Below are 17,252 nucleotides of genomic sequence, written 5' to 3'. Positions count from 1 at the left end.
GCACGTACCTCCACCACAGTTTTGCTTCGCATAGCTGTTAAACAGAGAGAGCCAGGCTACTGTTTCTCCTTTATGTGCCGATACATTGAGCCTCTTCTTTTAATTGAAATGTAATCGCCCTGTGCAAAGCGACACAGTGATTTCATTACATTTTTGAAGAGAGACTGGTTTGCTGCAGACACCTTCAGACTTTTGGATCCGCAGCAGAGTAGCTGAGTTGAGTTGCAGCAAACACACAGTGCTGTAATGGCAATCTACACTGCTAGTCTCCCACGCAAGCAGAGGGTGAGAAAAAGGTGATACTGACTCACTGACTTAAATTTGTGTGTGTGCTTATATACGCGCGCTTCTGTGTGTTTGCATGCATGTGCGTGTGTGTGTGAGAGAGAGAGAGAGAAAGAGAGTCGCTGTGCATGTGCAGTCATGTGTGCACGGGTGTGGGAGAGTGTGGGAAGTGGGGGAGAAAAGAGAGCGAGATATTGCGAGATTGTGAGCGAGAAAAGGAGCTCTGTCTTTAAGAAGGTCACACCGGCCTCTCAGTGCAGTGTTTACATCAGTTTGGCCTCGGTTACAATGGGCGCTATGACTCTGAAATGTGGGTTTTAGCTGCGGCTTGATTAAAAACAAATATTTCTGCATGTAACCTTCAGTTTTATTGTATTACAGAGGAGGTGATGCTTGCAGAGGAGAATAAAAGTTCAGGGAGATCACCGTTAGATGGTAAGTTCACATACTTTGCTTTTAGAATTATCTACATATACAGAGTGCATCAAAAAGAATCATCAGATTCTGAAAGGTTATATTTTTTTAAGTAATGGACAAAGAAGCTTGCAGTAAATTTAAAAATACATGGCCAAATATAAATATTTACATTTAAAACTTACCAGTGCTCAATATGTCCCCCTCCTGAGGCACGACATATGTCCGAATGATAGTCACACTCGTCCCATACTATTGCGAGCAAATCTGAAGTCACTGCAGCCGCTGCTACCTACCGGCAACCCCATGAAACTCACGAATCCCCTCTAACAGTAGGTGTTTCGACAGGTATAGGTGAACGACTGTGGAATGAAAGCACTTTAACCCTGGAGAACCAATGGGGTCAGAGCCGACCCCATTGGTTTTCTAGGGAAACCATGGGGTCAAATTTGACCCTATGGGTTCTCCAGGGTTAAAATACACCGTGTATTTGTGGTGTTTGATACTGCAAATTTTGGTATTGCTCCGATACCAAGTAAATACAGGGCAAGTGTTGCCGATACCAATTCCGATGCTTTTAACTTAGAAACGGGAGAGCAGTGTGTTATTATTATTGAGATGAATCATCATCACTTTCATATTGTTAACACATTTAATGACCACTAAATCAGTGTGATCTTTATTTTTCACAATAATTAGTTAATATAATAAACCACTTTTCAGCTTTTTATGTATTTTGAAACATTTTGTTTATTTGTTTTGGAGACCTGTAATGGAAATGTGGCTGCCTCTAAAGCACTTTGGATCATCCTCTGTTGTTTAAATGTGCTATGGGCTATAAATAAAATAGACCTGACAGTCAGCACAAAAAGGTTCAAACATTTTTTTTTGGGGTATATTTTTCATTTCCAAAACAAAATAGTTTATTTAACACAATTCAGTGGGCTGTTTACTGAAGTTAGAGGATGGAAACAAAGTATCAGTATCGATCCAATACCAAAACCAGCGTCGGTATTGATACTATCGATATTTGTGTCGCTCTCACACTTCTACCATGGATATCTCATACATATATCTCCTAACCTATAATGACTACTCAATGACTCAATATTTTATTGATAACCTGGAGGTAACCATTGCAACTATGCTTATATTAATGTTATATGAATTTAATGGGTTAAAAAATACAGTTTATTGTCTTGGCAACTGTCCATGGATGTTAGCGATGGAAATGCCTGATTTTAATGAGTTGTATTACAGGCACAGCTGTTACTGTTATGTTATTTATGTGGACCTTTAGTGTGACACCAGAAGTCACCATTTCACCCGTTGTTTTCATTTTCATTTCTGATGTAAAGTTAGCAAAGTTGAGGTTTTGGTAAAGTTGAACTTGTGTGAAACATCTTTAGTGCTGAAGAGATCGAGTAAGAAGACGGGTGCGCGGCGAGGAGCACCGGGGGATGAGAAGTATACAGACATGTCTACCGCCAGTGAGTGAAGCTCACTTACTCATTGTCTTTACAGTAGGCTTCTTCCTACTTTCTTTACAGGATATCACCTGTGTCTGAGCTCTTGAGTTACTTATATACTGTACCTTTCACATGCATATGACTAACTCGAAAATTCCCCCGCCTCCCTCTGTAAAAACTCTCTCCTTTCTTATTCTCCCTCTTTCTCCTTCAGGCATGTCACGATCGAGGATGAATTTCCGCAGCGGCCGCCGCGGCCCCGCTGCCTACTTGCGACGTAAGGAGCGCATGTTGCGCATCTCGATCCGCCGCATGGTGAAGACAGACACTTTCTACTTGATGGTGCTCAGTCTGGTGGCTCTCAACACCATCTGTGTGGCCATTGTCCACCACAATCAACCCGACTGGCTCACCGTCTTCCTCTGTGGGTTTCTTTTGTGAATGTCTGTGCTGTTTGCTTTTTTTTTTTTTTTTTAATCAAAAAAGCGAAATCAGGTCAGAAAATACCTTCTTTCTGGCTGCACCCTGCTTCATTCTGCTTTCTGACTTTTGCTTTTCCCCCTCTCTTTAATCTCCAGACTATGCAGAGTTTGTTTTCCTGGGGCTGTTTCTGGCTGAGATGTTTTTGAAAATGTATGGTCTGGGTTTCCGGCTGTACTTCCACTCATCTTTCAACTGCTTCGACTGCGGGGTGAGGTCCTTCATCTCCTTTTCTCACTCTGTGCTACATTTCTTGTGCTAAATGAAGACTAGGCTACTTGACGTCAGCGATACAATTTCTTATTACTTGAATAGATTATATAAACCAAAGTGAACCATCTTTACCAAGAACAAAGGGAGGACTGGACTTTATACACACAGTGGGCTGATTAGGGATATAATAATCAACACAGGTAAAAATGATGAAGGGAACAAAACTGACAGGAAGTAAAACTGAGCAAGAAAACCAACTTTCAAAGTAAATTAGAACATAAGCGAGAGAACTGATGGCAAAACAAAAAGAGGATTTCTACATTGCTGCACAGGTGAAGCATACAGAGCTTGATTTTTTCCTTGTATGATCCTGACATGTTTTGCAGGTTATTGTTGGCAGCATCTTTGAGGTGGTGTGGGGTTTCTTCAGGCCTGGCATGTCATTCGGCATCAGTGTGCTCAGGGCGCTGAGACTTCTGAGGATTTTTAAGATCACAAAGTAAGTGGGGCAGCAGGACAGTTCACAGAGAAAGTAAGTCATGACAGCCTGGGTTGCACGACGGTTGTTGAATTTTTACACGTTCCAGCTGACAAAAAAAACAACTAAACAAAAAAAACCCAGAGGGTGTATTATTTTTTTATTTTATTTTTTTCCAGATACTGGGCCTCTCTCAGGAATTTGGTGGTGTCCCTCATGAGCTCCATGAAGTCCATTATCAGCCTGCTTTTCCTTCTCTTCCTCTTCACTGTGGTGTTTGCTCTGCTGGGGATGCAGCTGTTTGGAGGGAGGTGCGTACTGACATCCTTAATTGTCAGTGAACTCGGCCAAATCGTTTTTCCTTTTGATTTCAATAATAATGGCACAGTTTTGAAAAACAGTATCTGCTTCCTACGATCTAAACAGCAGTTTCCTCAATGGTGTCCTAAAATAAGAGGAGAGGAAGCGATATGTCCAGATGAAAATAGCTCTGCATCCTCCTCCTCCTCTCCTTCCTCCTCCTCCCATTTTTCCTTGGTCATATCTGACCCTGCTTTCTATCTGCCTCCCCTCTAGGTTCATCTTTGAAGATTACACTCCCACCAACTTTGACACGTTTCCAGCTGCCATCATGACAGTGTTTCAGGTTTGGCTCCCACAGATCCCCTCATTTCTGCCTGCTCTCCATGACACATTGCACCCTGGGATATTTCTCACCCCAGGCGCAGATTAAACAACTCTGCTCGCTCGCTCGCCACCCCCTGCCTCCGCCATCATCCCACACATCCATGCACACATATGCGCACATGAATATCAGACAAGGGAAATGTGGAAAAAGTCCACATCGTATCTGCTACACATCCGCTGCACTGTAAAAGAGTGTTTTGATCAGCAGACACTGTAATTATTGCCTTGCTGCCATTTTAATACTATACTTTGAACTGGTTGGTAGACAGTGACTTTGTCTCCTGTGCAGTGAATCTGATGTGAGCAATGTGCAAAATATTCTGTGAATTTGCCCACAGATTTTGACCGGCGAGGACTGGAACGAGGTGATGTATAATGGGATCCGCTCACAGGGAGGCGTTCAGTACGGCATGTGGTCATCGATCTACTTCATAGTGCTCACATTGTTTGGAAATTGTATCCTTGTTGACCTCAAAAGTGGTCAGAGAGCGCTGATAAAAAGCGTGATGCCTATAAGTGGTGGAAGTATTTTAGATAAAAATAGCGACATACCGAGTGTTAAAATGCTTAATATCAACAGAAGTACGCCGAGTTAAACTAGTATAAAAATGTTGTATCAAAAGTAAAATCTTTAGCAGAATATCCTCTGTCATCAGTAGCATTGAAGCAAGATGAGCAAAGTGTAAATATATGTCTCACCAGCCACTGGCCAACAGCTCGTTAACACAAATACCTAATCAGTCAATCATATGGTCAACATGACCTGCTGAAGTTCAAACAGCACCAGCATGGGGAAGAAGTGTCATGTAAGTGACTTTGAACGTAGCGTAAGAGCGAATATGTCAGTTTAAGGTGTCATTGTGTGTGGTCTTTATTGGTAAATGCAATTAAAATAGATTTGTAGGTGAGTAAAAGGTGAAAGGAAAGTATACAAGTGGCTGATTAATGACCAGAAACATACCTACACCAGATCACAGCAAGTACAGTAGGGGTCAAAGGTGAGTCAGCGGCTGGGTGGAGAAGGATCAAAACAGAAATTTATATTTGACACCAGAGAGTGTCTTTGGATGGAAACAAGTGAGTGATATTTAGTGCTTTGGTGACATGACGGCATTTGATTTCGCGCTTTGCTTCGGTAGTCCTGCAGATCAAGCTAACTGACATTCATGCGGTCGCCTAAAATCTTTTGAATGTGATTTTTATTTGTACTTTTTGGCGTTTTTGTCCTTGACCGACATTACGACAGACACGCTGCTGAATGTCTTCTTGGCCATTGCCGTGGATAATCTGGCCAACGCACAGGAATTGACAAAGGTTTGCACTGTTTTTAAAGTTTGTGTTGTATGTGACACACGTTCTGCTGTTAACTGCTCTTCGATTGCGGGTGTGGTCTTCTTCTTTAGGATGAAGAGGAGGAAGAAGAGTTCTTCAACCAGAGATACGCCAGAGGAAGAGACGGCCTGATAGCTGAGTAAGTTACTGGTCGACATCTAACAAAAAATCCACGTTTAAGATGAGATAACCACAGTCTTCACAGCTCTTAAGTAACTGGATTTGAAATTGGACTGAAACTCTCTCACAGTTCCTCATTCTCAGTCGTTTTTTAGTGTTTTTCCAAGTCATTTTCCAAGAAGTGAAATGAAGCTAATACTTAAGATATGAATGCTGTGGGGAAACTGATGGTTCATCATCTATTAGAGGGGAGATGTGTTAAAGTCAGATTAAAATAAGTCAAGATCATTTATTTCCACCATGAGAAGAAGTTGTAGGTGTAAGTGTCAAATGTTTAAAACAGTATGTTCCTTATTTCTTCAGCTGCGCGGTGAATGCAAGGTAGAAAGGCATGTTTAACGTACTGATGCCAAAATTATGAATGTAAATTGAATGTGCCTGATTTAAAAGCATGAGTCATTTCCGACTCTCTGAGCTGCATAACTGAAACTCCTGTGACTGCCTTGGCTTGTGATTGGTTATGGTCAGCCTCTTTTGTTAATCAGAGGGGTAATTCTTCACTGATTTCCTTGCTCCTCTCTGCGACCTGGCGGCTTTCCCACAGGTCTAATTATCCCATAAGTTTGGGAGGAGAAGGGCGGGAGGTGTACTTCAAAGGTTGTCGGGAACAGTGGGAAGTCTGAATGTGTGACTCTACTGGGAGGAGGCACACTTTGGAGTGGGTCTGATTTTGACCAAGTTTGCCTGATTAGTGTGACTCCGGCTCATCAGAATTTCCACTGTGACAATGACATTTTTTTTGGAGGGCATAAAGATGTTACGTAACATCTGGGTGTCCTGCAGAGGCACGTTAAACCTCTCACTGAGAACACTGACCTGGCTAGATTATGGCTGTACCTGTCTTTCCTGTGTTTTACACCTCAGACCTTTTTCACAGCAGATTTTCACTGTATTAGCAGGAAATGCACAGCTGCATTCAGGAAATCTTATGACGGCTGATTTCTTCTTGAGGAGAGTATTGTGGAGGCTGGCGCTCTGAATTAGCATACTGGGACATTTAATGGGCCACCACTAACATTTGAGCTATGACAAGTCAAAATGGCTGCTGTGAAAAGGGTCCATTAACTACAAATGTTACTAAGTCAGATTTTCCTGACCATATATAATTAGAGATTGATAAATGTGTTTTACCTTCTTCCCAAGTAGGCTTTTATTTATGGTGCAATAAGAAAATCAACTTGCAGAGGCTCAAAGCTTCTTTTTTACAGAATAGTTTTATTCAACTGTTAATGTCTTCTTGTAGTCGTTAAAATACTATTATACAGTAATGTTGAATAAAATGACTCTGTTGGTGCTTTTAGGCTTTGGTTTTAAAGTACAAATGTAGCAAACTTCCAAGAGTAGACAGTACTGTGCAAATGTCGTGAGCCACATCTCGTTTCTCTATATTTTGCTTCCAAGGAACCAGACTTTCATGTAAGTTTTTAAAGTGGTTTTGAGCAATAGTTCTCTAAGCTTTCTAAATGTCTTCCAAAGTGTTTCTTTGGAAAATGGCTGCTTTTTCACCAGTTTTCAATCTAGCCCTTGTACCTGACCATTTTTAGAGGATTAAGTTTTGTTTGTTTTTGTTTTTTTGGTTTTTTATTTGGTTTTATTTTTGAGTTACTTACTCTGCATGATTAAAGCATAAAATGCACCTAACTCAAGGGACGAACCAGCGTAGTGTTTATACATAACAGACATAAAACAGTTTAAAATTGTATCTTAAACTATCATTTGTTCCAATTTCTTTGGTTGATCCTACAAAAAACAGACAACAGAGTTTGACAGACATAAAATAGCATTTTTCCACCAGCAAGGTGATTTCCAGAGAACTAGTAGCTGAAAACTTGCCATGTCTCAACATGGTTTGCAGTGTGTCCTTAAAAAAAACTGAAGAAACTGGACAAGTGAAGAAGAAGAAGTGGAAGGCCTAAAAAAATTATTCCAATACAGCATTCCAGTGAAAGGGAAGCAGGGAGAAAAGGCTGTGGTATTCCCAATAAGAAGTGCATGGAAAATAGTGGCAACAGGTTTTATGAAGCAATTATATAATACAAATTCAAATCAATATGTATGGCGAGATCAGGAGACTGAGCATCTACAGCAGGGGTCTCCAACTCCAGTCCTCGAGAGCTACTGTCCTGCAGCTTTTAGATGTATCCTTGTTCCAACACACCTGAATCAAATGAATGGCTTGTTACCAAGCATTGGCAAACTTGATGGCATGCTGAACAGGTAATTCAACCTTTTGATTCTGCTGTTTTGAAGTAGGCATGCATCTGAAAGCTGCAGGACAGTAGCTCTCGAGGACTGGAGTTAGAGACCCCTGGTCTACAGCCATCTGTAAAACATGGTGGAGGCTCTGTGATGGTTTTTGGGCTACATTTCAGCCAGTGGTATCAGAGGCTTTGCCAAAATTTATTTTCATTTTCATCCAGCACCATACATTATCTGGAAAGCATCTAAATGGCAACACCTTACTGCTGAAATTGAAAAATTTGAATTGAAATGTATGCGTAGAGGAGGTCAGAACAGAGGTAAAACACAGTTGAGGCTCTGTCATGGTTTGGGGTGCATTTTAACCAATGCTGTTGGCTCGAGAACTATTCCTGAAGACTACTTAGAGAAATGAGAAGAAAACCTGCCTAAGAGAATTCAGGCTCTGTTGAAGAATAAAAATGGTCATAACAAATACTGACTTTCACCTTATTCGAATTGTATAAACCAAATATAAACAAATAAAGGGTCACTCAGTATTTTTTTAAAAATGTAACAAAAAAAAAAACGTATTAAAAATTATTCTTTAGAGATATGGCGGAGTGATGGAAAGACACTCCCTCTGAACTTCTAATATGAGCTTGTCTATTTTAGCTACTTCCAAAGACACAAAGTCAAATCAGAAGCCGTTCAGCCAGGTTCCCCTAAAAAATAAAGAATTTGTTATTAGTGAATTAGAGAACAGACGCTGTGAAAGGATATCAAAACAGTAGCAACTCTAGCATGCCATGCACATATAGTAAAATACTAGTGTCCACAAACAGCTGAGGCTGTACTTCTTTTTGCTGCTGTTCAGCAAAACACAAGGGAGCACCGAAGGGTGTGGCTGATGCTCCCATTTGTTTTCATTTGAAATGACGGTGCTATATTGCGACACCACCAAAGTCTCTGCAAGCTGATTTGTTACCATATGGATCAGGAATAGCTGCTGCCTGCACACCTGATCTACTCTGATCACCAGAAAAACATGACAAAAATCCCCAAAGCGATGCGATGTCAGGACACGCCTGCATAAACTCTCTCTTACTGGTCTCGGACTCTAGCTGTGACACTGAATGTATCATTTGTCTGTTACATATTTGAATGTTAGTCTCGTAAGTGCTGCAACAATCGAGGTGCTGATTTAATGTGTATTACAGTGTTCTTCTGGCTCCATCATGTTGTCTTGTTATATGCTTGTTACGTGGCACTGACCAAAATGTTGTGTTCGATCATATCAATCGATCATCAGCCATCAAGATCTTTGAATTTTGAATATATTTAATGTAAAAGGCCCAAAAGTATACAGCGGTCTTGAATGCAAAGTGTGCATTATGATAAATTAAATGCTAACTTCAGTGCTCTTTTGGATTAAATTGCAATTACAGTTTGTTTCCTCTGGATGCGTTTTGTTCGGTGCCACAGCAAATGTTCTGTGTATGTTGTTAAACACTAATGTCTTGTTTTCAAATAATCACTCATTGATTACATGGACAACAAAAGAATCTGAATACCAGTAAGTATAACTGTATGCATCTCTGTCACACAGAATTTCTCTCTTGAGTTTTCGTACTCAATTTCCCGTAGATGTTACACAATGTTTGCACCTTGATCCTGCACCCTTCGTTTTTGTTCTCGTGGGTTTTTGTTTTTCTCTTTTACTTTCGATCTGTTTTTACTTCTCAGGCATTGTTTGAGTTTTTTGGATGCCTTTGTATTTTTTGCACATTTTTTTTTTCATGGGAATTTTTTTTGTGTGTGTTACTAATCAACTAACATTATAAATTCACAGAAAAGGTCTGTCCTTTTCTTGCAACTTTTATTTTACTTGTTTGTTTTTTTAATATATTATTGGTATGCTAAATGAATACTAGTGTTCATGTCTTTTTTGGTCACTAATTCCTTAAGATGAATTGCAGAATATTTATTTCGAGTACATTGTGGTCCTCAGTGGCAGAAGAAGACCCTACCTGTATCGGAAACGTGCGATCCACAGGGGGCGGCCTACCTTTCCAGATGAACCGGATGGTGCACTGGCTGCTGCAGACGAGCAGCCCCTAAATGGCTCCAACGCCTTTGCCAACCGCCGCGAGAGGAGGAGAAAAGTTAACATGTCAGTGTGGGAGCAGAGAGCCAACCAGTTGCGCAAACGGCGCCAAATGGCGAGCAGAGAGGAGCTGTTTAGCAGCCCTACAGAAGACACCATCGAAACTCCTACCATTCCCCACCACCCTTCCAACCTTTCCCCAGAGGCCAGCCCAGCTCACCTACCTGAGTCACCCATGTCGGTGGGGATGCCTCTTCCCGAACCTCCAATGTCCATCTCTATTCCCATGCCGGAGCCTCCAGCAGCTGAACCTCTGGTAAACCTCAGCGAGGAGAAGACAGGAGGACCAAACCACCGGGCGGCAGGTGGTGGCAGACACAGGATGGCCCGAAAGTTCAGGTCCAGTCAGGCGCCAGAAGATGGAGCCCGTCATAGACGCCACCGCCATCGCGAGGCTCGTATTGAGGCGAAGAGTCTGGACTGTACGCAAACGCCACACGAGGTGCTACATATCAGAAGGTCGCTCAGCCAGGAGAGAAAAGTACTGGATGAAAGAGAAGAAAGGGAAGAAAGGGAGGACAAAGAGAGAGGAGAGGAAGAAGGAAGCTCAGTCCACGATGATGGGACATGCATCGTCAACCCCTATGCAGAAGTTGGAGAAGATTGTATAAGGTAAGCCTGCTCTCATGTATTTCTCGACTGGTGGAAAGAAGCTAAAATGTTTTAGATTTTAGGTCATTTGCATCATTTTATTTATAGATAATATTTTTACCTTTTATGCTATGCTATGCTTAGAAATAAACACCAAAGGATTACGAGGTAGGACACTCGTTCAACAGATGCAACAAGGAAATGTGTATATAGATACCGCAAAGCTGTGGCATAGTTTCTTCATGTCATGAAAAAAATTGTATTGTTACTTCAATTCAAATATATTCTGGAGCAGTTAAGCAAAAAGCAAAATTAATTTGTTCTATAGTAATTAATTTAAATGGTCAAACATTCTTGGAGAGCAGCAACATGGCATTAATGCAGAGCAGACCAGGCGTCAGTGACAACAATAAAGGAAAAGCTGGGGTGGATGTGGGTTGCAAAGAGGATTGCATCAGTGGTGTTGGGAAGGTTACTTTTAAAATGTATTCCACTACAGATTGCAGAATTCATGCCCCAAAATGTATTTTGTAACCTATTCCGTTACGTTACTCAATGAGAGTAACGTATTCTGAATACTTTGGATTGCTTAATATATTATCATGCTTTTTACAACTACATGAATGTACTATTGCTGTGTGATTTATTACTTTTACTGAAGGTTACTCGCCATACCAATACCAACTAGATTTTTAAATCTTAATATAAAATGAGTAACAGTAGGTGGACATTAGGTAAGGCTGCGCTTTTTGCAGCGATCTCATATAGAAAACTATTCCGCGGCTCCAAACCGTAGTAAAGGGACCTCTGGCTAATACGTCAGGTTCCGTGTCATATTTACATGTTTCCATCTCCCGTTTCTGCTGGGTGACAACTCGTACTTTTCCACTCTCCTTTTCGACTGTAACGGAATACAGTTACTCATATTTTGTATTTTAAATACGTAACGGCAGTACATGTATTCCGTTACTCCCCAACACTGTGGATCAGTTAACTGATGTGGGCTGCTCTTGAGGTGATCTGTTACCACCTAATTTATTAGATTATCATTGTGCTCAGCTGTACTTTGTGATCTGTATGAATTAATGCCATGCTCGGTTTTGGTGGGGTTTTTTGTTGTTGTTGTTGTTGTTGTTGTTGTTTTTTACAGAGCTGCTGAATGCAGTGCAGATATTCCTGATCCTCCTCAGTGTGAACAGATAGTGGACAGCACCTGGTCAGAGCAGGTTGAGGGTGGCCACTCAGATCAGTATGAGCCACTGTGCCAAAACATCCCAGTGGAGACTGCTTTAGAGGCAACAGAGTTCACTGTGAGTGCTATAGAGTCAGAAAACCGTAAGGCATCCATCAAACGGGACAAGTCTAACCTGGAAGACAGCGTGACCATCGAAATGTCTGCACAGCCACTTCTGGAGCTCACACCCATGACAGGTAGCACTGTGACCACTTCTCATTGCAGTCCTACTGCTTTGCACAATGCATCACAAAGTGGGATTTAGTGTCAGTATCACTGTACCACACTGTGTAGGTGTTTTTGACATCTGATAAAAGTGGCCACTAGTCTTTTTTCCCCCTGAATCCACTGTGTTGGTGACTCACATTGTTCTTCCTTTGTCAGCTGTTCATGGACAGCTAAAACATTTTTTCTTTGCTCTCATGTGTCTGTCTGTGGTTTAGTGAACAATAAAGAGTTGGAGGCATACCAGTCTGACCAGAATGAAAATGAGGAGGAGACAGAGGAGGAAGAACCTCCAATTCCTCCAAAACCTGTACCTCCAGACAGCATGTTCATCTTCAAGGCCTCCAACCCGTAAGATGTAGCCCAATCCTCCAAATCATTGATTATCTGATGGAATACAGTACTGTGCAGAAGTCTTAAGTCACCCATCATGTTTTAAAAAGATTTCAGTAGGAAAATGAGAAATAAGTGCAATTATTTAGTGAAACATGAAACATACAGGGTGTATAATGTGAAAACAGAGCTTGTACAATACAAGTAGTCTTTGTAGTTTATAGTTAAGAGTCAATAATTGTCATTGATAAAAATGAAGCTTCTACCAATCAGATACTTTTCAGATAGTATTTCATGATGGATCAAAATCTGATGGCACCTTCTGCATTCATGATCCCTTCTCAAACACCACTGAGTGAAAGGCAACCCCAGATCCTCCACCATGTTTTACAGGTTGCCGTAGAAACTCACTGATGTACCTCTCTCCTGACCTCCTTCATGCAAATTGATGATGTTGTGAACCAAGACTTTAAAATTTGGATTCATCACTCCATGACACCTGTTGCGACTAATTTTCATCACAGTTCTTGTGTAATTCAACATACAACCGCCTTCTCTCTCCGTTTACCTTCCTTAATATTGGGTTATTAACAGCTGCCCTTCCACACAGAGATTTCTGATGAGGCATTTTAAGAAATTACAAGAAAGTTCGGCTCCTTGGAAACAAAAGAAATAAGTGGTGACTCCAGACTTTTGCACAGCATTTTAAGTACTTGCTTTCTTCTTGTTTGTAGTAGCAGTAGTTGTTTTTGTGCATGCCACTCACGCAGTTATATGCATCTTCTTTGTTGTAATGTAGCATCAGGAGGATTTGTCATTATGTGGTCACTCTCCGCTATTTTGAGATGACCATCCTGCTTGTGATCGTGGCGAGCAGCATTGCACTGGCTGCCGAGGACCCTGTGTGCACTAATTCAGACAGGAACAAGGTGAGCTCAGACAACATCTGTCTTAAAGACTTTGTTTTTTTATGAAAATGAGATTTACGCAATCAAAATGATCATCAAATCAGCCTCAGATGTCTTCCAAATGGCCTGAAATGGTGTCATGAAACTGCATTTCAGTGCAAGTCTTTTAGGTTTGATCTCTAGTTGACATAACACTGTGTCAGCAACAATGTGCTGTGACACATTTGCTATCGCTCACATACAAGGTGGCAAGCAGCCTGATAGCTGCGCAGTTTGTTTTTCACGACTTTTCACTCTTCTAAGTAGCATGGAACGTGTCAAGAGTGACCGAATAAGGACATATGAGTAAAATCCACACTGTGCTTGGGTATAAGTCGAGTCAGTCAAGTCAACAAATGCTGACAAGTGCTCAACAACATCAGGTTAAAACACGTAATTTAAGGGATTAAATGAAAAGTAGGCACAAATCGCCATCAAAGAGTCATTTTAGATTTTGCACAGTAGCTGCTCTCACTCACCAGTGCCTCTATGGTGGTTAACACCTTCACCTGACATACGGAAAAGCACCAGTTTAAGCCTCAAGGGGTCAAAAGCTTGTGTACTGCTAATGCTCATTCTAAGTCTGTAAAAATGGGAGGATTGCATCAGGATGGGCATCTGGCTTAAAATTTGTTCCATATCAAATATGCGGATCCATCTGCTGGGGGGACCCCTTGGGAAGTGAAGGAGCAGCTGAAAGTACCCGGCTACTTATGCTCACTGGACACTTCATTAGTTACAACTTGCTGCTACTGGGTTGGGTTCAGAACTTCCTTAATTTCCAGTGGCACAGATTCAACAAGGTGCTGGAAACATTGCTCTGAGATTTTGGTCCATATTGACATGATAGCGTCAAACAGTTGCTGGAGACTTGTTAGCTGTACTGCCATTTCATTGCATTGCAAAGGTGCTCTGTTGGATTGAGAACTGGTGACTGTGGAGGCTGTCTGAGTATAGTGGTGTAATTTTCATGTTCAAGAAACCAATTTGAGACAATTTGAGCTTTGTGAGATCAGAAGATGGGTACATTGTGGTGTGAAAGGATTGGCATGGTCGGCAGCAATGGTAGACTGCAGTGCAGGAAAATTTCAAAATTTCACACCTTTACACGATCACCGCCAGCTCAGGATGGCAGGATGGCTGGCCTGCAAGGCAGGATGGATCCATGCTTTGATGTCTGTGCCAATTCTGACCCTACCAGTTAAATGTCACAGCAGAAATCAAGACTCATCAGACCAGACAATGCTTTTCCAGCCTGCACTTTTAATACAAGACAGGATGGATCCATGCTTTCAATTTGCTAATGTCAAATTCTGACCAGGCAACATTTTTCTAATCTTTTATTGTTCAATTTTAGTAAGCTTGTACGAATTGTAGGGGCACCCGGTGTGGTCTTCCGACCATCTACTTCATTTGCTGACGAATTGTGCATTCAGAGATGCTCTTGTGCATACCTTGGTTGTAACAAATGTAACAAACTTCCTACCTGCCTGAGCGTGTGGCAGGTCTTTTGTGCGTTTCTGCAGGAACTGGAGAGGAGGTGTGGCTTATTTTTAACTAACAACACTGGCAGCACCTGGGCCCTGAGAGCTCAGTTCCTGGGCGGTTCTCCTCCCTGAGACACCTTTTTGGATTTTGGTTACTCCTTGGTTTGTTCTCTTGCATTAAACAACCTTGCACATGCCATCTCTTCACTCATGCACTCATTTACACCACTGACAGTACTGACCACACAGTTTGTGGTTAGTGTAACTTATTTTCTTGTTAAAAATCAGCCATTTTTTAATTGTGTGCATCTCCCTTGTAGTCATTGCTGTGTGCCCTGGTTTGTGACACTGAGCTACTGATCCCTTACTAACAGCTTAAGTTATTCTCCACTGACCTCTGGCATCATTTTTGTCCAGAAAACAAACACTCCCTGGATATTTTCTCTGTTTCTGGCCATTCCCTGTATACCCTAGAGATGATCGTGTGGGAAATCCCATTAAATCAGCAGTCTTTGAACCCAACACAGGTGGTAAAAACTCCAATGCTGTCAGTGGAGCCATCAGAGTGTGTGTTGTGTGGATCTTATTACTCTTCAAGGTCAACAGAAGAACTTAAAGGGGCATTCCACTAGTTATGCACATAAAAATAAGTTTACTTATAGCACTGCCGAGTTTGTAAAAACAGCTTAATAACAATGTTATTAAGATTATTTCTGGAGCAAGTTCTGACCGTTCCATAAACGTGAATTTTGGGGAATGTAGGATCCAGCAGAAGGATTTTGACCCCATGAGTCACTCAGCTGAATGGAATTGTTAAACGACATTACTGGAGCGTCTCCTTGAGGAATATCTGGGCTGGTTAGAGCAACAAACAACACGTGTTTTGTGTGTCAAAGGATGCAAAGTGACCCAGAGCCACACAGAGTAATTAGAATTTCTGTCTATAATTTTCTCAGTTGAGTAATTGAGTTGGTTACCTGGAGCTACACTTTGACACCGCTCACAAATGTACTGATTCATTCTAAGAAGATGTGTCCTGAAGCATTAAGGTGGATGAATCATGCCAACTTGATGCTAGCAAGTTCATTGCCACTGGCAGGATGGGAAAAATGTAAATTTTATTTACTCTTGAGGCGCTTTACGCGTGGTTGTAAGAGTGTGTACCGTCACTGATACTAAATGCACCTCGGAAAAATCTCAAACTCTGGACTGAACTTTTAAAAGTCAATTTTTTCCCTAATTTTGAAATTATCCAGGTCCTCCGATATTTTGATTACGTCTTCACTGGAGTGTTCACCTTTGAAATGATCATCAAGGTGGGTGGCTGAAACATTTTCTCTTCTTTCATCACAATTTCAAAGACTTCACCTTTGCCAGTTTGTAACCCATCCGTGTGGATGTGTGTGTTCGTCCCCCAGATGATAGACCAGGGTCTCATTCTGCACGATGGCTCTTATTTCCGAGACATGTGGAACATGCTGGACTTCATTGTAGTGGTGGGAGCTCTGATTGCTTTTGCTCTAACGTGAGTCACCATACAGTGCTGCCTGTCGATGACTAATGAGTGATTCACTGCAGCAAACAGTTTCTGAGAATACAGTATTGTATTAAACGACTTTCCCTCAAAGACTCGCACGCTGCAAGTATGGAGGCATGCGAAGACCTGTGCAGCGCGGAGCTCAGATTTAACTGTTTTCTCTGTGTAATTTAGGTGGTGTGGTTAAACATGGGTAGTGTGTGTCGCAGCGTTTTGTTTCTTTACTTTTGAGTGCGAAGATTACTAACTAAACTTTTTGTGCTTTTTGTTGTAATGTAGAGAATTGTATGTTATTTTCTCTGTTGTTGATATAGCTGTGATCCATTGAGCTTTGCTCACAGTGTATCTCTTTTTTTGCCTCGTTTTTTTTTTTTTTCTCTGTTGTTCCTGTGGATATTATGACTGTTGGGGCTCCCAGCAATGTGATGGGGTAAAAATTTCAGTCACACTAAATGTAAATGTGTCCCATAAGCCACTCATATTTCTCATGTTTTCATGTCTTCTGATTTGTTGTTTTCTACATTTAAAAAAATATATATTTTTATTGTCTGCCTTTTGTCTGTTCGCTTTTGATTTTGTCACATTTTGACCTTTGACTCATACAACGGCAGAGCCTGGCAGGTATCAGGGGGGAAAAAATGCTGATAATGAGGCATTTTGTCTATCAAGTCATCGGTTTTGCATGAAAATGAACATAAAACAAAAGATCTCCGAAACACTAAACGTTTGTTTAGTGTTCCAGTATATGCACACACAGCTCATGACAAGGCTAATACAAAGATAATAACATTAATTCTCAGTGTGATGTAACTTTGATAGAATAAATATATTTATTTGAAGCCATAAGTGTCACGATGAGCTGTGTGGCTGGCAGTGGCTGAACCCAAGTGCAGGACTCCGAGACAAAACATTAACTTAAGACGGCAGCTTTATTTGCTGGCAAGACAAACTTGGCAATACAAAAAACAAAAACTCAAACTAGGATTGTTTAACTAGACTGGGGATGCATGGCGTG

The 17,252-nt window shown here is 41.3% G+C and overlaps 1 protein-coding gene across 1 annotated transcript in view; it reads left to right on the top strand.

Moving 5' to 3' along the window:
• Nucleotides 1–17,252, top strand: part of LOC134616266 (voltage-dependent R-type calcium channel subunit alpha-1E-like) — a 67,793-nt gene that overhangs the window by 35,171 nt on the left and 15,370 nt on the right. Inside the window, exons 10-26 of the mRNA XM_063461001.1 lie at nucleotides 667–720; nucleotides 2,109–2,189; nucleotides 2,383–2,592; nucleotides 2,747–2,859; nucleotides 3,248–3,360; nucleotides 3,519–3,650; nucleotides 3,916–3,985; nucleotides 4,365–4,482; nucleotides 5,273–5,340; nucleotides 5,430–5,497; nucleotides 9,728–10,495; nucleotides 11,625–11,905; nucleotides 12,152–12,284; nucleotides 13,066–13,195; nucleotides 15,957–16,016; nucleotides 16,119–16,225; nucleotides 16,656–16,667. Of these exons, the coding sequence (XP_063317071.1) occupies nucleotides 667–720; nucleotides 2,109–2,189; nucleotides 2,383–2,592; nucleotides 2,747–2,859; nucleotides 3,248–3,360; nucleotides 3,519–3,650; nucleotides 3,916–3,985; nucleotides 4,365–4,482; nucleotides 5,273–5,340; nucleotides 5,430–5,497; nucleotides 9,728–10,495; nucleotides 11,625–11,905; nucleotides 12,152–12,284; nucleotides 13,066–13,195; nucleotides 15,957–16,016; nucleotides 16,119–16,225; nucleotides 16,656–16,667 (2,518 nt within the window). The remainder of the gene's footprint in view (nucleotides 1–666; nucleotides 721–2,108; nucleotides 2,190–2,382; nucleotides 2,593–2,746; nucleotides 2,860–3,247; nucleotides 3,361–3,518; nucleotides 3,651–3,915; nucleotides 3,986–4,364; nucleotides 4,483–5,272; nucleotides 5,341–5,429; nucleotides 5,498–9,727; nucleotides 10,496–11,624; nucleotides 11,906–12,151; nucleotides 12,285–13,065; nucleotides 13,196–15,956; nucleotides 16,017–16,118; nucleotides 16,226–16,655; nucleotides 16,668–17,252) is intronic.

Source organism: Pelmatolapia mariae, linkage group LG18, assembly GCF_036321145.2.
Source record: "Pelmatolapia mariae isolate MD_Pm_ZW linkage group LG18, Pm_UMD_F_2, whole genome shotgun sequence".
Lineage (NCBI taxonomy): Eukaryota > Metazoa > Chordata > Actinopteri > Cichliformes > Cichlidae > Pelmatolapia > Pelmatolapia mariae.
The sequence above is the reverse complement of the archived record's forward strand: the minus strand, read 5'-3'. Positions and strand labels throughout refer to the sequence as shown.